This window comes from Telmatherina bonti, assembly GCF_933228915.1.
Source record: "Telmatherina bonti genome assembly, chromosome: 22".
Classification (NCBI taxonomy): domain Eukaryota; kingdom Metazoa; phylum Chordata; class Actinopteri; order Atheriniformes; family Telmatherinidae; genus Telmatherina; species Telmatherina bonti.
In genome coordinates, this window is record NC_136631.1 from 23358929 (window position 1) to 23380283 (window position 21355).

General features: G+C 35.7%; 3 protein-coding genes across 5 annotated transcripts in view; all 3 read left to right on the top strand.

The window, feature by feature from the left end:
* tnika (TRAF2 and NCK interacting kinase a) overlaps positions 1-2957 on the top strand; it is a 60742-nt gene extending 57785 nt beyond the window's left edge. For all 3 annotated transcript variants that reach the window (XM_079262650.1, XM_079262651.1, XM_079262649.1), the window contains 3 exons: positions 432-591; positions 1533-1672; positions 2597-2957. In XM_079262650.1, coding sequence (XP_079118776.1) covers positions 432-591; positions 1533-1672; positions 2597-2680 — 384 coding nt within the window. In that variant the 3' untranslated portion in view covers positions 2681-2957. The remainder of the gene's footprint in view (positions 1-431; positions 592-1532; positions 1673-2596) is intronic.
* A 2738-nt stretch (positions 2958-5695) lies between these two features.
* On the top strand, positions 5696-11595 carry slc2a2 (solute carrier family 2 member 2; the record flags this gene model as incomplete). The annotated part of the gene is made up of 12 exons (XM_079261828.1): positions 5696-5710; positions 5976-6071; positions 6520-6698; positions 6852-6976; positions 7096-7211; positions 7308-7470; positions 8291-8397; positions 9289-9369; positions 9614-9718; positions 10785-10886; positions 11078-11281; positions 11404-11595. The coding sequence occupies 12 exons, from the start codon at positions 5696-5698 to the stop codon at positions 11593-11595; spliced, it is 1485 nt and encodes a 494-aa protein (XP_079117954.1).
* Positions 11596-14315: 2720 nt separating this feature from the next.
* Positions 14316-20998, top strand: eif5a2 (eukaryotic translation initiation factor 5A2). The gene is made up of 5 exons (XM_079262282.1): positions 14316-14373; positions 15546-15720; positions 15858-15962; positions 19405-19536; positions 19905-20998. Exons 2-5 carry the CDS (start codon positions 15559-15561, stop codon positions 19965-19967), a joined length of 462 nt encoding a protein of 153 aa, XP_079118408.1. The 5' UTR covers positions 14316-14373; positions 15546-15558; the 3' UTR covers positions 19968-20998.
* The last annotated feature ends 357 nt before the right edge of the window (positions 20999-21355 follow it).

Consider the following 21355-nt stretch of genomic DNA (forward strand, 5'->3'; position numbering starts at 1 on the left):
CACATCCTGCTGAGCTTCTGAAACGTAGTCTTGATGTCACACCTCATGGTAACCAGGTGGGACGAATAACAGGTTTGTTCATTAGGTAACACTCTTTGTACGTGTGCAGATTTTAGCTCTGTTGCAGTGTGTCTGTACCTCCTTTCATGCCTTCTGATTTTATTTGTTTTAACTGCAGTCTGACAAAACTAGAGTGAATAAGATTCTCAGCTAAACAAAGTTTCCTTTTCATGTTTGGCAGCTCTTTTTTTTTTTTTTTTTTTTTTTTTTTTTACAGATTATATCACACAGCAGAGCCAGCCAAATTCAGCTGCATTAAAATTCTCCAGATGAAGGAGCCTCCTATAATATTTTAATCTAAAGTAGATTAGGATTAAATTTGACAGATTTAATTAAAGCCTCTGAAATGTTCGTGTCTGTATCTGTGTCAGATCCAGAGCCAGGTGACGCCCCATGCCATCGTCGTCTTGCCTAAGACTGATGGAATGGAAATGCTGCTGTGTTACGAGGACGAGGGTGTTTACGTCAACACCTACGGTCGAATCACCAAGGATGTGGTGCTACAATGGGGAGAGATGCCTACCTCTGTTGGTACGTCTCACACATGCTTATACTGTATATACATGTAATAAGTGGATGTGAATAGATTATATCAACTTTAAAATCATCCATCAGATGCATCCAATTTAGCCTGCATGGACCTTTCCCGGCTGATGTCGGTTGTTTACGTTGCTGACATAAAGAAACCGATAAAAAACACCAGTCAGATTCGGTACCAGGAAGCTGTGCAATTAAAAATAAACATTCAAATCAACAAGCTTACTGTATTGTAGTCCATAAAACCTTGTTTCATTCTAGTAGTCATTAAAGTATATGAATCCTGAAGTCTACTGTAGATCAAAAGTGTTTTGAGGTCTCTCAGAACTGCGCTAATGGGGTTCATTCAGGGTTTAATGGTATTCAGACACAGTTTGTACTATCAGCCTCCAGTGGAAGGTCTCACAAGCGGCTGGCAGCAAAAACAAAGAGAGCTTTCATGAGCGAGGGTTAAATATTAGGAAAAAAAGGAGAAGTTACTTTTCTTGATTATTAATATTGTATATAGGTAATGATAGTGACAGGCAGGAGAAAACAGAAGAAGCAGTTAAAGGTTGACAGACTGGCTGATCAGCAGCTCTTAACCATATAGTGTCAATTTTCTGTGTTTTACTGCCCTCTTGTGGCTGGTTGGAAAATTACACTTGTAAACATGGGGACATGCTTCCAGATTGGAAACGTTTGGATTGTTAAATCTAATGTTTTTACTCAATGGCATATTCTGAAGACTATTTTATAGATAAAGACTTACTTTGAAGTTTAACTTACAAGATCTACAGGTTTTCTGAGCTAACTATGTGACCCAAACAACTGATGTAGTGTGGAAAAATGACCACCTCAGAAAATATGTTTGTGATATAAAACATTGTTACTTTATGATATAAATGTGAATTTAACTTTTCCACAAAAACAGCATATTTTTCCCTTTTTTTCAGCCTATATCCATTCAAATCAGATTATGGGCTGGGGTGAGAAAGCCATAGAGATCAGGTCTGTGGAAACGGGCCATCTGGATGGAGTCTTCATGCACAAGAGAGCCCAAAGACTCAAATTCTTGTGTGAGCGGAACGACAAGGTAAATAGCAAGGTTTGAAATGTCATTTTCCAGTAAGAAGTTTGGTTTATATTGCAAAGTTGTAAGTGGGGATTACATAAATCATCATCAATATGTTAATTTATCAGAAATCAATAACATAAAAAAAAACATGGGTTTTATTTTCCGAAAAGACTTAAGTGCAAAAAAATTATCATAGATATTTGATATTGTCTTTTTACCGATATCCGATATACCCAACTCTTAATTTCCGATACAGATACTGGTACCAATTTTTTTTGGAGGAAGTTGTGCCAAATAAACAAAAATATCTGAAAAATGAAATATGACATCTCTTATATTTTTTCATTTTGAATTAGAGGAGACTCAGCCGAAGAATTTTTACAATGATATATGCATGTTGTGTAATAGATATGTCATTAAAGAAAATTTTTTCCAATATTACATTTGAAAGTCAATTTTGGCCCATAATATCAGCATACCAAGAATATCGGACATCTCTAGAAATAATGTTAATCTGTTCGCTAACCAGCTTGAACAACATAAACTCCATGAGTCTATGATCCCATGCTGAGCTGAATTATTTGTCCCGTACTGTCCTACCTAAATAATCAAAAAAGGGACCTTGAGTGTAAGATATGTCTCCAAAAACACCAATATAGACCCTTTAGACATACTGTATGCAAGTAACACGTGTCAAAAGGCACAGTTCCTCCCTGGATTTGGCAGATTTTACTTCTAACAACATAGAGGAAAGTATTAAAACAAACAAAATTATATATATTATGCCATATTACTCATTACCTAGTACTAATATCAGGCAGGATATCTGTGTTATAAGAGAAAAACGCCATGTCTGCATCACTTTTACTATGATAAGAAATGTTTGTATTTGCGTGTTTAGTTTGTCATTATTTTTTTTTCCCTCGTTTTCTTTTTTTCCAGGTATTTTTTGCATCTGTGCGTTCGGGAGGTAGCAGCCAAGTTTTCTTCATGACACTCAACAGAAACTCTATGATGAACTGGTGACGTGTCTCCTTGTCCACTCTGCCTCACTCCTCCATCGGCCAGACAGTCGACTCCCCTTCGGCCCACTGCACATCTCACAAGAGAAGCCGATTGGCCGAGACGCCATATATGAACTCTTAACAATGGAGAGACTTGGAAGAAATTAAAATAAATAAATGACTATAAAAAATGATGAAGAGACAAGTTATTCTAGATTAAGTCGGGTCATGCAGAAGCCATTGTAACTCAACTGACTGGCAAACAGGTGCCACTGACTTTCCAAATGCTATCTTTTCTCTTTCTCTGTAATCCTTTTTCTTTGATCCCCCCCCCCCAAACGGACCAGTGCATTCAAGTGTTCAGCAAATGTAGTGATACACTTTACTCCTCCTTCCTTCTGTCTCCTCTTCCTTTGAGGCCTCAACTCCTCTCCTCCTCCCTGGTAGATTTAGTGAGCACGGTTCCAGTCCCCCCAACACTAATTTCCTCCCTTTTCCTCACTTTTTATTTTCCCACCACGCGGTAGCTTGTTCCCTGCGAGCTACACCTCAGAGGTCGGAGCAGAAAGGAATGAAAAGAATTTCATCCCAATGTAATTATACCTCTGAATATGACAGAGCTGGGAGGGCAGCTGCGAGATGACAAATGTAGCCGAGGAAAGCCGTCAGCCTGATGGATTTATCTCTCCCCTGTCTGTAACTCCCCCCCTCTTCCTCCACGTCTTCCCCATGCTGTCGTTTCATTCTCTGACTAAACTGATTTGTGATTTACTGTTTGATCGTATTTCACCGATAGACACACTCTGCTGTCAAGTGTGTTGGAAAAAAAATATGCAAGTACGATGTCTTCGTCCCTTTAAAGTCACTGGTCCATCCTGTCATCATCCCTCCTTTTGTTCTCCTCCTATCAACATCGTGACCTCCGTTTCTTCACTCTTTCGTCTTTAAACTCTGAAGGTGCTGCATCAGATATACTGTAACATTAAATGAACAATGCGAGCGTCATTCTGTTCATTCTTTCACTTTCTGTACTTATTTCCGTGGAACAGTTTGGAGTCAGTCAGTCTCTGAAGTTTAAAATGTACAGCACATGTGTCTCTGATATCAGGAGTGGATGTTAATGCGCGTGTGTGCGTGTGTGTGTGTGTGTGTGTGTGTGTGTGTGTGTGTGTGTGTGTGTGACTTGATATTGAATTTGGTTCTGTTCAAGTCAAGTCTGAATCAACCAGTGGAATAATTCATTCTTTGTGTGTGAACTTTTACCCGATGCGATCGAAGCAATGTTGAGTTTGTTTACATGCGGAGGTATATTATCTTCTTAGTGTGAAGTTTGGTGTGTCTGAACAACAGCACGTGAACACACAGCAAGGTGGGAGTAGCAAATAAAGATGCATCTAAACGGCTCATCTAAACCTCGACAGAATTCAAGTTTTCTTCCTAAATCCTTGCGTGCACATGGAAGCACTCATTGAAAACTGTGTTGTCTTTTTTGTTTTCTGGGATCATCGTCCTCCCTGTTTGGTTCTTCTGATTTTGGCTCCTAACTGTTTGTACAGTGCCTAGCATGATGTAAGCAAAACTCAAACGGAGGCCAAAAGATTGATGTGCTCACATTAGAACTGTTATTTTTTTATTCTTTATTTTTAACGGATGTTTTGAGGTGTGTGTCTTTTAACTCATTGCTGTTTTATTTTTCCTCCTCTAATGCAGATGTGCATTAACAATTTCAACACTTAACTTGTTCTTTAAAAGGAGCAACTGAATTTAGTGCGATCCAAATACTTTAAACAATCCATCAAGATTATGAGATTCATATTTTTAACACTGGTAAAGATGGAAATGTGATTTGTCCACTTGGATGAGAATTGTACTGCAGATTAATGTTTTCTGCTCAGTGGATTTGTGCTCTACTGCAATAACCAGGAGCTCCACTGACTGATGGTTTCAAGTTAACAACCAAAGAAACCTGAAAAACTGCTGCCATTCATACTACAGTATATTCCTCTGTGTGGTAAACAAATGGAAAACCATTCATAATATCAACAAGTTCAGTAACTCCTTTGGAGCTCATTTCATGACCATTTTTTTTCAAATAATTGAATGTTTTCTGTTGTATTATCAAGGGGTTTTTACCTTTCCATACAGTAGCTGTACTTAGCCTGTTCAGATCAATGAACCCTAACATTTTAGCAATAAAGAGCCGAGCTGAAGAAACCACCGTCTTCCCTGGGTTTGCACGCATGTGTCTACGGATATGTTTGCTGATCGAGTGTGAATGGGGCATTATTAATGTGTTTGTTCACCATGGAAGCCACTCTTTTTTTTTTTTTTTTTTTCCTTTTTAGAGAATGCAGAGCGTCATTAATTCTGAGGTCTCTCTATTCAAAGCTGAAACCACTGTATTCCTTATTCTCTTTCATTTGGTGTTTTCTTTATTTTAAAAGAGCGTTACTAATGTCCTGTTTTGGGATTTATTTGTTTTGTAAAAGAGATGCTGTAAGAGAGAAATAAATTAAACTAGCATTACTGGAGTCTGTGCTTGCATCTGTTTGAGAAATATTTTTGCAACTGTGCACCTTTGTATCAGCTTCGACCCTCAGACTTTGTCCACCCCTCAAGTATATCATTAACAGCAGGCGTGTGCATGTGTGTGCATGTCTGTGTGTGAAAAACATACAAGCACAATGAAAAGCACTTGTCTGTGTACAAGAAGAAGATAAATTAAAACCTGTATTATTCAAAATGAGTCACTTATGAGCACCATAATGAAGTCTATGATCAATTGCAATATGCAGTAAATATTGTCAATGTCTTGGCAAAGACCCTAAAACTGCTTCTAAAAGTTATGTGTGTGCAGATAATAATGGGATACTTGTTTTTGTGGTTTGCTAGATGTCTATCTGCAGTAAGGATGCGTGTGTATCCATGTGCATGTGTGCTTACGTGTGTTAGTCGATTAGCAAGTGGACACTGCGTGATCAGGCATGCAGTTTTCATTGATCATTACCAACGTCCTGGCTAACACTCTGGACCGATCATGGAGACAGGAAAGGTACAGTTGGAGAATTCTTACAATTTTTTTTTTTTTTTTGTTAAATCTTGAGTCGCATGGTACATCATTTAGAATTTTCTCTCAGATAAGAATAAATATATTTTTATATTTCTTTTCTTCTGTCCACTTTCTGTAGTTATTTCTGCCTCTCCATGTAATAATAATCATGTCCTTGCAGGTGTATAGATTTATTTTATTGGGTGTGTCCCTGTATTGTTTTATGTGTGTGTTTCTTTATGAAACTGCTTTCTTTTCACCCCTGCAGCAGCTAACAGGTACATTAGCTTTGGCCGTGTTCACGGCAGCTCTGGGGTCTCTACAGTATGGATACAGTCTTGGAGTCATCAATGCACCCCAGAAGGTAGCAAATGCTCTGCTGTAACACTGGTTTGGATAGCCCCCCATACCATCAAATGCATATTCTCTGCTTGCAAGCACACTTTTATGCAGCTCCTCAGCTAACATGTAGATAATCAAAAAGTAGATTATTTTTTATCTTGTATCTTACTGATGCTAATTTTTTACTGTTCAAATCCCTTTTTTTATTGGCTGTTAAGCTTTCATCTTTTTTGCTTTCTTTTATTTATTTATTTATTTGTTGTTCACCTGATGGTTTGCAAACCACTTCCAAGGAATGCTGCTATTTCAACCATAGGGCAAAAAAAAGAGGAAAAAAAAAAGCTGTAAAGATGATCCTTTGTACCAGAAAAGCAACAGATTTGCCACTTTTAACATGTTTAGATTTGGTTCAATTGCAATATAAATCTGGTTTTTAGTCTTCATGATGTGTCCGTGTATCTGTGCACCAGGTCATTGAAAGACATTATGCCAGGTCCTTGGATTTGGAGATAAAAAACAGTACAGATTCTCCTGATGTGGGAAGCCATCCTTCTGTAGTCATGTACTTGTCGTTGTCAGTGGCCATCTTCTCCATTGGCGGCGTGGTATCCTCCTTCCTGGTTGGATTTGTGGGAGACCTGAAAGGGAGGTGAGACAGGAGGTGTAAAATAACATCATGTGGCACGACAGATAGAAGCGAAAAGGAACATAAAAAAGGAGCTATACTTGGATTAGTGTAGAAATAATAACCGCGTAGCCTGGTGTGCATCCTGTCACTAATGCTCCATCTTCTGTTTTGCAGGGTGAAGGGCATGTTAATGGTAAATATTTTGGCTGTAGCGGCTGGATTGCTGATGGGTCTTTGCAAGCTGTGGAAGCCACACATAATGGTCATCTCAGGCCGTGCTGTTATGGGCTTCTACTGCGGTACGTTGAATCCAATGCTATCAGCTTCTATTAATAAATTGTAATTAGACGGATGAAAGAAAGAAACCAAAGCAAGATTTTAAATGTTTTAGTCTACTAGCTTATGATGTGTGTTTCAGGGTTGACATCTGGGTTAGTGCCTATGTACATTGGAGAGATTGCACCCAAAGCATACAGAGGTGCTCTGGGAACTTTCCACCAGCTTGCTATAGTCATTGGCATCCTAATCAGCCAGGTGAGTTACAATCAAACACAGATAAACATGTCTAGCATCGTTGTTACATTAAATCACGCTGAGAATGTAACCTTAGGCATGTGTTCTTGGATGTAGGTTATAGGCTTGGACTTCATACTTGGTAATGATGAAATGTGGCCGCTGTTGCTTGGTCTGTCTGGTGCTCCAGCAATTTTGCAGTCCCTACTGCTGCCTCTATGTCCCGAGAGCCCGCGGTATCTTTACATCCTGCTGCGCAAGGAGCAAGAAGCTAGAAAAAGTAGGAAAATTCATGTTCTCGCTTCTATATTTTCTACATATTATGCTCATATGCTGCTCATGGCGTCTGTCAGTTATGTCAAATCTCAACAAAGCTTTTGAGATTAAGTCTCCCTACAAAAAAAATCCAGTTTTCAACTATAGTAGTAGCATGTTCATTCAATGTTTCTCATGTGTTACAACAACAATACTGAACCATCCGTGCTTTCCCTGAGAAATTAGGTTTTAAATGTCAGCAGGTCCTACATGCAGATCCCACTGTCCACATTTTTCACATGAAAGACTTGAGCTCTACGCAAATTTGCAAACATAATGTATAAAAAGTGCATCTAGCATTTGTTAGTTAGTTTGGAAAAGTTTGATCAAACAAGGTGCATAAGACAATGAAAGAATGGGTTTAAAACATGTATTTGTGGCAGGTACAGATGTGAGCTGGGCCACTTTGGCATTTTATAAATCTGTAGAGGAGGATGTGAAGTTACGTGTTACATGATGGGATGAGTGCACCATCTGCAAAGGAATCCTTTCCTGTTTCTCATCTCTTCCATTAACAACCATTGTAGCCTGGTTAGATTTAGTTTGATCCTGCAAAAACAATCAAATCTAACAGACAAGGGAAAAGACTGAGAGAGAGACAAACGGAGAATAGTGTCTTAATTTGAGCCCCTTGATTTTTAGGAAACTTATAAGAAAGAATAAAAATAAAGTAATATTTTCCTGATTGGAAAAAAAAGTCATTTTAACAAATTTAAATCAAATGAAGGATGATTCTTCTTGCGCCTGAGTGATGTCTACATATGCATTCATTCTGCCTTTGCAAGGTCTGCATCGTCTAAAGGGGGCTTATGATCCAACCCCTGATCTGGAGGAGATGAGGAGAGAGAAAGAAGAAGCTGACAAAGAAGAAAGGATCTCTATTTGTTCTTTGGTAGGTCTGTATAAATGCAAGTCCTTTAATGTTGTCGTCTAAATAATATAGTTTCTACACTGTAAAGGAATATTTTGCATTTAATTTTGAGCAGCACCTTTGAATAACATCTCATTTGTTTTATTTTGTAAAAGTAAAATTGTTGGACAGCATAAGGCAGCTCTTACAGCCCTTGTAACACGCCCAGTATTGCAACATGGTACTGTTACGAAATGCAAACATACACACAGTTTGAATTGTCCAGATTAAACTGTAATCAAAGCATATACACAGTGACTCATCTCATAAATCTCTGGTTTATAAGATTAAATCTTAAGTACAGTACCTCTTCAGCACCAATGATGGATTGGCATAAACACTTTATGAGGCTTTCAGTTATGTGAAGCCATTTTATTTCATCTTATCTCCCACATGAACATCAGACCATTTCCTGTACAACAATAACTCTCTACTTTGTACACACTACTGCTTTTATTCATATTTCTTTGTTTGTTATTATGTTTTCTTTGCATACACTATTCTGTCTTTTATCCTTCACACCTGTGTTCAATAAGTTAATTATGATTTAACTATGCTGGTAAAAACACGAAACATGTCTCAGTTTATGTACTTGGCATTCATTTATCACTAGACTGTCTTTACTCTGAAGTTCAAACAATTTGAAAATCATTTTGTGTCATCATTTTAAGCCTTTATTTCTTAACTCTTTATTGTTAATGTGTGCTTAACCAGATCTTTTGTTGTTCTTATTGTCTGGATTTTTACCTGTCTTGTGTCCAGGATTGGAGTCCATCCCTGCCAGGACTATAATACAACAAATAATGAATTTTTATGTTGATATGTGTTTTAGAAAACCTTTTGATGGTACTTTACTGTCATTCCTTTTCCTAGATCGTCTCCTCTGTTTATAGGCAGCAGCTGTTTGTTGGCCTTATGATGCACCTCTCCCAACAGTTTTCTGGCATTAACGCAGTGAGTGGCTAAACTCAGTTCAGTTTTGCCTTTTTCTTATATCGATATTAAGAAATGATCTGAACAGTAATACTGAACTTGAAGTGAGCCAATTAACAAACTTAATATTTTTGTAGTAATCACAAACAGGTTTTTAAAAGTTGTGTACTTCAGTGAATAACAGTATCTCAATCACAATTTTTTCTATTTAAATTTGTATTTATTAGTAACCTTTACTGTTTCTTTATCCCTCCCCCTCTCTCAGATTTTTTATTACTCTACAGCGATCTTCTCACAAGCTGGTGTCAGTCAACCAGTATACGCCACTATAGGAGTCGGGGTCATCAATACAGTCTTCACTCTGGTGTCTGTGAGTATCCACACAATATACAAACAGAACAATAGAAACAACTGGGAGGATGCACTGGTATTTAATGTTCCGTCTACTACTCCTCATGACTGATTCAGTCATCTACAGTCCACTTTTGCTCTTTTTTTTTCTAGCCCACTGCAAGCTTGTTTTCACCAGTTTAGGGGTTAAAGATGGTTCATGTCAGCTTTTTTCTGTACATAAATCCTGTTTACTTTAGTCAGTTCCATCTTACAAATATTAACTCCTATTTCTGCTCTCTTTTTGTTTTTGTATATATATATGTTTTTGTTTATATTCCTTTAAATGCTCTGTCCAGGTGTTTTCAAGTCTTTCTTGGTCTACCTATAAATGGTGTTAAAAGTATTCACATTCCTTACTCAGGTAGAAGTATAGATACTCAGGTTTAAAAAGACTTCTGTAGAAGTAAAAATACCAACTCTATTTTTTTTACTTAAGTAAAAGTGTAAAAGCACTGATTTAAAAAAATACTTCAAGTATAAAAGTAAAAGTAATGCAAGTGTGAAAGATACCATTGAAAAGGAACGCTTAAACTGTGGCACCGGAGCCTACAGTACAATCCACAAAATAACGTTTATCTTATAGTTATTAAGACTATAATGTTATATCTGAAAATTAATACTTAAAAAGCTGGGAAGCACTACACCTTTTCAGCCACATAGATTCTGATTAAAAATCGACATTTTTGAATGCAAATATTTTAAAGAACCATATATGAGCATTAAGATGTGTTTCATGGCCTGGATATTTCTTGGTCTACCTGTATGTTTCCTTTGAGAGCCTTCCAGTTTTGTTTCTTCTTAGTTTAAATATCAGAAATATCTTTTGCCTCACTCCATGCTGAATAACTTCCTTGGATAATTTTTTATTTGCTTTCCATTGTTTCACATGATTTAAACCATTTTTTCTATTGATTACCCAGCTGTGACAGCTGGTTACGGTTTGCAAACCTCCATTTTTACCTGAAAACTAATTCCCATATTTCAGCTGGAGCAGGTTTTTGTTTTTATTCATATCTACAGATAAACAACACACTGTGTTGCAGGTTGCAATGGTGGACAGAGCTGGCAGACGTACTCTGACTTTGGTTGGTCTGGGAGGGATGTGTTGCTGCGCTGTTGCCATGACAGTCGGTCTCAGATTCCAGGTTTGTTCATTCTGCTGTCAGAGCTTCAGCCTGAGCTGAACGCTGCCCTGAGACACAGAGGCAAATACAATGCAAAGATGAACAAAACATAACCGATAAATCGCGTAGGTTCACTCTTCTGACCAGCTTTAATAGTAGTTGGCTTGAAATTTCTTTTGCAGGGCAATTTCTCAACTGTTCTTTTCTTTCAGAATGACTTCACATGGATGAGCTATGTCAGCATGTCAGCCATCTTCCTCTTCGTGAGTTTCTTTGAGATTGGTCCTGGTCCCATTCCATGGTTCATAGTGGCTGAACTGTTCAGTCAGGGACCTCGGCCTGCAGCCATCGCCCTTGCAGGCTGCTGTAACTGGACCAGTAACTTTATCATTGGAATGACCTTTCCATATATACAGGTAGGTAGCAGGTCTACAAACCTGTACATTTCATACTGTCATGCTAATTGACATCTTTGTTTCAGAAACACAAAAATCAAAGATGTTCTCTTTTTTTTTTTCTTTGTATATTTTTCCATCAGGCTTGGATGGATTGCTACGTGTTTGTTCTCTTCGCTGTGTTGCTTTTTGGCTTCACTTTGTTTATTTATTTCCGGGTCCCCGAGACAAAGGGCAAAACCTTTGAGGAGATTGCTGCTGTCTTCCAGAAGAAGCGCCGGATCCAAAAGGATAATAATGAACTTGAACAACTTAAAACATCCACAGACGCTTAAAACAGTGTTTACCTTGAAGTTTTCCATGAATTATTGATTAAAGATACAATAGGTGTTATTATCTGTTCACACAGTGAAAATTACACTTTTCACATATTAATGTCAGTTATACCTGGAGCAAAGTTTACAGAAAACCAAAAAACACCATTATTGAAGTATTTTAAGTTGATAAACTGTCTGTAATCAATGTTTTAAACTGAAAACTAATGATCTAAGTATTGTATTTGTTTGAAAGAAGTTGAATATATTCACCATGAATATCCTTGTGGCCCAACTCTGCAGTTCACCTCAGTTCTTCTGAACTTCATGGCTTCTTTTATTGCTGTGGTGTTGATGTTTTAGCCCAGTTAAGACTCCAATCTTGAAACAAATGATTCCTGGTTCATGATGTATCTCTCAATCAGCATATTCTCCGATAGTTTGCTTTTTTAGTTCCACTGTAAAGTATTTGCCTAATGAACTGCAATATGCTTATTGATACAGTTAAGATTACAAACATGTGGATAGGATTAGAAAAATACGGTCTTGGATTTAACAGTTTTATTGTCATCAGTTTTGGTTTCTATCACGTAATATAGTGCAAATTGCAACAAAAAATTACTGAAAGAAGTCATTTGACAAATTATGAATTTCATGTTGTGACATTACTACATAATGCAAGCATAGAGAAATGTTTAAACTTGATTATTTCTGATAAAAAATCAGTTTGTATTTTGCCGTTTATTGAAGCAGAACAAAGTGAGGAACTCCCTTGTGAACACAGTTACATATTGAGGACTTAAAAAGCCACATATCCCAAAGAAAACTGTGGTGACTGCAAAACAAAAGTTTACGAAAAGAATACCAAAATACCAAATACTGGATGTACACTCACAATTTGTCTCATTGATTTTTAACTGTTGTTCTATGTGTATTGGATGTGATAAATCCATAAATAAGTTTTAACACTTTAGGAAGAAAACAAGACAGTATTGATGTCTGCAGAATCCTAAACAGAAACTGACAAAAAAAAACCCAACATTTTATCTTTCTCTCTCTCTCTCTGTGTGTGTATATATATATATATATATATATATATATGTATATATATATATATATATATATATGTCTACACATACATATTCTAAAAGGGGAAGTTGCACGTGCCAAAGTTAAAACTTTTTGAGGACACAATAATTGAGCATTTTTTAAAAAGGGTAAATATTACAATAACTTTTGATAAAACTTCTAGAAACGTTCTTAGTCATTAACACAAACTGAATCAACTGTGCCAGCCTCTCTCTGTAAGCTTTACATTTGAGTTAACTAAAACTTGGAAACACGGGAATATGTGCACAAAATCAGCCTCCAACAGTAAATACAAACACTGGACACACTTTTTACTGTATTTTCTATTTTTGTCTTCTTTTAATTGTATGAAGGAAAAAGAATCATACATGCAAAAATTTGATATATGAGTTCTGAATAAAGAAATTAATAAATGGAAAAATGTGTAAATGAAAAGATGCATTTCTTTTTTTCAAACAGTTTTAAGAAAATAATGTTTTTTTCTTTGTTTAGAACAGAATAAAAAATATGATTAGAAGAAAATAATGTTTTTTCTTTGTTTATAACAGAATAAAAATATAGGAAAATAATGTTTTTTCTTTGTTTAGGACAGAATAGAAAATATAAGATAAGAAGAAAATAATGTTTTTTTCTTTGTTTAGAACAGAATAAAAAATATGATTAGAAGAAAATAATGTTTTTTTTCTTTGTTTAGAACAGAATAAAAAAATATAAGATAAGAAGAAAATAATTTTTTTCCTTTGTTTAGAACAGAATAAGAAATATGATTAGAAGAAAATAATGTTTTTTTTCTTCGTTTAGAACAGAATAAGAAATATGATTAGAAGAAAATAATGTTTTTTTTCTTTGTTTAGAACAGAATAAAAATATAAGATAAGAAAAAAAAACGCTTTTTTCTGTGTTTAGAACAGAATTTTATATATATATATATATATATATATATATATATATATATATATATATATATATATATATATATATATATATATATATATGCTACTATATATATATATGCTACTATATATATATATATATATATATATATATATATATATATATATATATATATGCTACTATATATATATATATATATATATATATATAGTAGCATATATATATATATATATATATATATATATATATATATATAGTAGCATATATATATATATATATATATATATATATATATATATATATATATATATATATATATATATATATATATGCTACTATATATATATATATATATATATATATATATATATATATATATATGCTACTATATATATATATATATATATATATATATATATATATATATATATATATATATATATATATATATATATATATATATATATATATGTGTGTGTGTGTGTGTGTGTGTGTGTGTGTGTGTATAGTAGCATGTAAATTCTGATTCGCGCATCTTAAAAAGCTTTGAGTTTTAATCGTCCTGTATCAGTAATACACCACATAGCCCATAAATACATCAGTAATACATAATCTTATTAAACCTCTGACAATTAATTACAACATTTAAATAGTTTTTCATGGAATTATAGCAAAGTTGCAGAAGTACCGTGGGTTTTTCTTGCTACATCAACCCCCCCCCCCCTGTACCTCCCCTTTTTGTGTCGCTCCAGCGTTGCAGAACCTCCACGCATGCTAAGTGACTCTCCTCCTCCTTTGGTGTAAGCGAGACTGAAGGTAAGCCAAGTGAGCAAACTTAACTGTAACATTTTACACTTCGAGTCCTGTGTCATACAGCTTTGACTTATAGCAAAGCCTTATTTTATGTGTAATAAAGAGAAGGGACCGTCCTGTCGGGTGTTGGTAACTTGCAAATAGTAAAACGACGCTTAGTGAGCGGTGGAAAGAAGTGGTTTAGCTAACATTAGCAGCCGGTTTCTCAGCGGATATGTGCCGTGTTGGCAAGCTAATTGGTCTGACGACGTCAGAAAATACACGAGGTTTGAGCTTGGAGCTAGCTTACTAGTTAAAACAGCCGAGTCATATGCTAATCTGACCCAGCAGCCGCACAGTCTAAGTACTCCAGTTCAGGGTTTTCTTAGCTTTGTAGCCTAAAGTGTCTAGCCACAGTTATGCTAACTTGGGCTTTTGTTTAGAGTACTTTATATGAGACGTGAAGCAATTGTACCACATTTGTTTAACAGCTCAGTAGTATTCCACAAACTGTGCAAAAAATGAACCTCAATCGGCCTTTTGGAGGACAATTAAATTTCCCACATTAGCGAGTTACTAGCTGTTAGCCGGGAGGGTTGCTGGCCAGTAGATGCTCCACCTTGGATAGGTGCTGGCACACACTTTTTTTTTTTTTTTGTAATAAAAGTGTGAAATTTGAACAGCTTCATATTGTTACAAAATCATTTTTAGCTTAGAAATAGTACCTATTAATGTGACGGATTTAAAATAGAGTAAACTGCAAATTAACTGTTTTATTTAGCATTTAATGTCGATTCAGGTCAAGCAATATGTCAGCTGTCATTATTGTGTCAGGTCACACAATCAAATCCCAGTCTACTACAGGGGAAAAAAAAAAAAAAATCAACAAATAAATAAAAAGTATCACATTACCAGTTTGTTGTGCACCATCTTACAGCCCAACATAGGGAACTGTTAACCTGATCTACAGCTAAAGATTACATTGTTTCATCCTACTCCATCTTTTTGGTACATTTGGAATAAAATGTGACTTTTTGGCATAAGACCACTGAGAGCACCACCTCTACCATTGTTTTTATAACTACTTCGCAATAAATGGTACAATATGCTCTTTGTAAGTTTGCAAAATGGGTTTTTATGCCATATAAATTATGCTTAATACCATTTTTTGTGTGTTTTCTGGTGTGGCGGAGTAGCCCTTGGCTCATTATGGCAGATGATGACTTCTCCACTGCGGATGCTGGGGCTTCTGCAACTTACCCCATGCAGTGCTCTGCACTGAGGAAGAATGGCTATGTCATGCTGAAAGGGCGTCCCTGTAAGATAGTCGAAATGTCTACCTCCAAGACTGGGAAGCATGGGCATGCAAAGGTAAAAAACAAAAACTCAAGGATCTTTTTGGAATTTAAAGCTAAAAGCATTTTGCTGTTTCGTCTTAGTATTCTCAAGCAAAATTCAATACTATTTGACAAAAAAGGTAAATCTAATTAGTTCAAATATATCTGTAGGTGCATCTTACTGGACTTGACATCTTCACCCAGAAGAAGTATGAAGACATCTGCCCATCTACCCATAACATGGATGTTCCAAATGTGACCCGGAAAGAGTATCAGGTCAGATATTCCTGTAATACACACACAGACACACGTCATGTAGCTTTTCCAGAGAAGGCCAGCAGCTGCTGTCACCAACTGACTGTGGAAAAGAGTAGACTTGGACTTAACTTTATTGATCCCTTTGGGATGACTCCCCCAGGGAAATTAAAATTTCCAGTAGCAAAAGGAAAAGTAGCATGCACATTAAAATTACATAAATACATAATCAAATAATAAAGTAGCAAAAATGAAACAAAACAATAATAAATTAATTAAATAAACTATAAAATACACAAACAACTGATTTAGATAGAACTACCTTTTGTACCTTTTTGTACCCTGCCTTTTGCCCAAAGACTGCTGGGATAGGCTCAAGCTCCCCGTGACCCTTATCAGACTAAGCTGTTAGGATAATGAATGAATGAGTTCTCATAGAAAACATTTTTCCAAAGAGTCATTTGTGCTTCAGGCAGGTGAGTCACAGGTTTTTTTTTGTCAAGTGACCCATCCTGCTTTTATGAAATGGAAAAGCAGGCTTGTCTATTACAAAAAATGACAAGACAAAAATCCTAAATATAAAAAATGCATTGCAGTGGTTTGTATATGATGCTGAAAATATCTTTAAAACTATAAACTGTTCAACTAGACAACTTGTGTGTCCACTATTGTATGACATTAAATATTACATGTTTTTCTTTGTTTTTGTGGGGGTTTGTTGGAGATTTCTTATGAGTCAAGCACACCTGTTGTTTAATAAACATTACAATGGAAACTTGAAAAATATCCAGCTGATGAGCTCTGAAGTGTAACTCAGCTCTATTAAGCTTTTTCTTGTTTTATGAGTTTTCTACAGTAATGTAGTTTTGAATACTCATCAGACATAAAAGCGCCGCCGTTTTTATGACCTAAATGCATGTTTGAGTTTTCAGGCACACTGTTTGGTTTCCATGGTGACAAAAACAATTGGTTTTTGAGAGTTTTTTCTACTTTGATATATTAGTGACGTCCCGGGGGAGGGACTCAGTGGTTGGTCATCTTCTTTAGGTATCATACGTTCACAGGAAGAAAGCCACACCCACCTCCACTGCTCAGTATAACTATTCCAAGCAGTTGACCAATCAGATACAATCTGCAGGCAGGACATAGGGCGGAGCTTTCTCTGATCGCTTGTTTCTGGCAGAAACTGATCTGAGGGGATCAATACAAAATGAATGAAGGGGTTTGTGAAAACTATTTGATTATTTCTTGCCCTTCCTGACTTGCATACTAAAATATATTAGACTGAAATTTACACAATAGAGCCACTTTGAATGTTTTTTTTTTTTTTTTTTTTTTTTTTTTTTTTAAATTTTAGATTACTAACAGAGTAGCTGAGTACTAACAACGGTAGCCTCTACAATAACATCAACATGGAAAAATGAATTACAACATCACATTTTTTAACTTGTCTAAATCTGCTTAGATGCTAATTTTATTTGTACTTGGCATAATTAATTTAGCCTTGGATATATTGTTTCTTCATGCAAAGACATTCAGACATAAAGTAACACCACACTCTACATACCCATCTTACAAAAGACCAACTGTACGTACAGTCCTGGTATAGCTTTAACAAAAAGTAATTTCCTGCTGCTTGTATCATATATTGAACATTTACTTGTATAATGCAGATGTTTAGAGCAGCCCTAAACTAGACAGAAATGTATGTTATGTTTTTTCCTACTGATGATGATCCTGAAAAATAAGCTTTAAGATAGGGGTGGGACTCAATTAAAATTTGTAATCTAATTAAATACAGGGTTTGTAGCTAATTCATCTTATTGATAGTATTTTAATAAAATTAGCCTCATAAAAGCAACATTTTTTTTCATTTAAATGGATTTTAAGGGATTATTAAATCAAAAACAGGCGGTCCTCAGGTCACGTGGTTCTTGACTTGCATCGTTTTGACTTTACGATTGTCATTAAATAAATGTAAATAAAAATTGGAGCAAGTTTTGAAGTTACAAGGGTCCGTATAAGCTCTTACAATGCATGACGTAGAGGCTAAGATGATGCCTCAGCACATGTATGTTATTTTAATTGAAATATATATACATATATGTGTGTGTATATATATCTATATATATATAATATATAGATATATATATATATTCACTGTACTTTTTCCATTAATAAGATGTATAATATGTCTATTTAGATTATTTAGTGATCAATAGGGGCATTTAGGGGGTATTAAAGGATAAAAATCTAACTTGCGCAGAATTTCAGGTTACGCTGTGACATAAGAACGGACCCCTTCTTAAACCGATCACTGCCTATAATAGAATAAGAGAATAATATTGTAAACTAACACTCTATTAATGTCTGGATGTTAGATCGGAATTTAACTTTGAAACAGTAAAGAAGAAATAGAAAAACATTCCTAAAACTGAACAGACCCAAAGTTAAAGTGTAATTTTAATCAGCACAGCTCTAGTTAATCTCTGATTAACTATTAGCAGCTTGTTACAGTAGTATTAACTTCATAAATGTTTTTATCCACACTCTCCATTAATATCTGACAGTAAATCGGGACAAATTAACCAGCGGCAACTTGAGTCTAATCATGCAGCAGAGGTGATCATCTCTTGCCTTGACTGCAGAATGGAGCTGCATGAGGACCGAGCTGCGTGTGTTCTTTAGGATGGTGGGGGCTCGGCAGCTGCTGCTAACGGAGAACAGAAAACTACATGTTCTTTTATTTTTACTTACCAAGAGTCCCTGATGCCAGGAAAAGACGCTAGACTTGTTGATGCTTGTTTTGTTTTTAAATAAACCCACTAAAGTGTCTGAAACAGCGCTAAATATAGCGCCAATGCAGCTAAGTTAGTCGCGGCAGTAGCGTGTGCATCAGTGTTCTTGGCGCACCAGTAAATTGTCCTCTGACAAAGGTTCTGTGATTAAATGCATTATTTAAAAAAAAAAAAAAAAAAATTACAATTAATAAATTACAAAAACATTAACATTAAAGTTCAACCCCTACTTTAAACACATTTAAATTGCAATTAAAGCTGTACAGGGATTGTACATACACAGGATCTTTTGTAAGATGGAATCCTGGATTCTTAAAAAAGGGATGGCAGAACGCTGTTTGATTCATTTCACATAATGGAAATTAATATTCTGATACAACTCCCTGCTGATTTGTTTTTCTCCATAATTTCTTATGCATATATTTGCCTGACTATGAAACTCTCACGAAGCTACAGGCCAGAAATCCCTGCATCCTGTTTTCACTATTTAATCCACTGAAATTTGTCGCCAACTTAACTGAAGGGAAGCATTTACAGCTGTTAATAAATAAAAACCTGTTTAATGATTCTCTGGCTTGCTCAGCACTGAATCTATCTTTACTGTTTATTTAGCTTAGTAGGTGTTTGACATTTTGCTGTCTCTTTGAATTTGGTGACAAATTTAGGTACTCGATGTTTCTGATGGTTTCTTGGCCCTGATGGATGACAATGGAGAAACCAGAGAGGATCTTAAAGTGCCAGATAGTGACTTGGGCAAAGAAATTGAAAAGAAGTTCGACAGCGGAGAACAGTTTATGGTAAATTTGTTTGTTCTTATGATTATCTGCTTATATTTTTTTTTTTTTTTTTTTTTTTTTTTTTTTTGGGCAGATTTTGATTATTTGTTGAAATGACTCTTCTGGCATTATTTAAACCCCCTTAAAGTCAAGTTTCTTCAACTTGGTATTATTTTCATGATTTTTTTTCCTTGAAAATCTCATTAGATTTTCCAATCTGTTTGTTATAAGTAGACTTTAGTCCCTAATTCCTTTAAAAAGTGCAACCCTCCAAGTATTAAGTTTTTTTATTTTCATTGTTTAACAAGCTTGCCTTTGAAATTCAGGCAGATGAATAAAACTTCTGCTGTAATACAAAAAGACTTGTAACCTTATTTTTCCTTTTTCAGGTCTCCGTGCTGAAAGCTGTTGATGAAGAGCATGTCGTTGGCACGAAGAACATAACATCTTAATTAGTCCAGGACAGCGTCAGAGACCTCGTCCTTCCTTATTCTCCTTTATGGTTTGAAGCCTCACCAAAGCTACTGGCCTTCACCCCACATCTCCAGCAGAGTTGCTGCTGTCAGCTGAAATCTGGAAACTGGACTTGGTCAGCTTCATGCATATTTCAGACTCAAGCAAGAGTGTTATTCCCCTCAGTTAAGTTATCCACTCATAGACATTAAGGTATCATTCCAGTGCATACTGGTGTTATTCCAGAAATTCCTGACCATATTCCAGCAGTTCATAACATTCCTGTCAGTGTAAGGACATGCGCTGTATGGGTGCAAATCCTTCATTTTCCTTTAGAATGAACTCCATAGTTACCCAGTTGGATACAGTTTGGATGCTGTCTCTGACTTAAAATCTCAGAATTTTTCCTTTTTAGATCTATTATATGTAGCATGACAACACCTTAAGCATGTTACAGCTTTACATGATACACAGCAGAAAATCTAGAAACATTACTTCACTTAAAGTTGTATTTTGCCTTCCCACCTCTAAAGAGTGACATGTACGCATCAACACGGACACAAATGGTTTATAAACACATGCCTTAGCTGTTGCGTATTCATGTAGACAGTACAATTTGATTTACTCTGCACTTAGACTGTAAGTTTTCTACTTCATAAAGCCAGGTGTCACGGTCAGCCTTTTCTAGCTGTGTCAGCAGCTGGGGCAGAGGTGGCTGGAAGGGGCCGTTTTCTCCTCTATGCTATAAAACTTTCTTTTCACTTGTGGCCTTTACAAGCTGACAAATGAAAGAACAAAAACATTGAAAACCTTTTGCATATGACATTATGGTCCAAAACTCTTACCTTTTAGTTTTAATTGTAAAATAATAAGCCTGTTTAGAAAATGAACATTGCATTTTCAGAATGTTCCAGATGCAGATTTATTTGAATAAAATGAGAAACAATTTTAAGATTTATATGATTTAACCAAATCTAATTAAGTAGTTTGTTATTGAGTCATAATTAGGGTTGATTTCATGTGAGAGTGAGGAAATAAACTGTAGAAAGAATTGGGGGGGGGGGGGGGGGGGGGGTAAATGCTGGCCTTTTTCCACTTTAATGGGACCTTAAAGGGTTTTGTGCAGAGTTTGCACTGTAAAACACTTCAGGATAGTTGCTCTTGTGAGTTTTATGAGATGATGCTAAATTATGATGCTGATTTAAATTCGAACTGTTTTGGGTGACATTTGGTCATGCCAAGAAATTAGAGTGCATGTTCATGCAGTGCATGCTGGGACTGCATTGCAGTGCAGAACGTTGGTTTCCTCCCCTACCTCCTATCTTCAAATTTCTACTGAATGGCACATTTTATTTGTATTAGCAAAATAATTGAAGCACTACAGCCT

Excerpts from the sequence above, each read along its gene's own strand:
- eif5a2 (XM_079262282.1), top strand. The coding sequence starts at position 15,559 with ATGGCAGATGATGACTTCTCCACTGCGGATGCTGGGGCTTCTGCAACT. Across the intron at positions 15,721-15,857 it reads GGAAGCATGGGCATGCAAAG|GTGCATCTTACTGGACTTGA; the intron begins GTAAAAAACAAA and ends ATATATCTGTAG. Across the intron at positions 19,537-19,904 it reads ACAGCGGAGAACAGTTTATG|GTCTCCGTGCTGAAAGCTGT; the intron begins GTAAATTTGTTT and ends TTCCTTTTTCAG.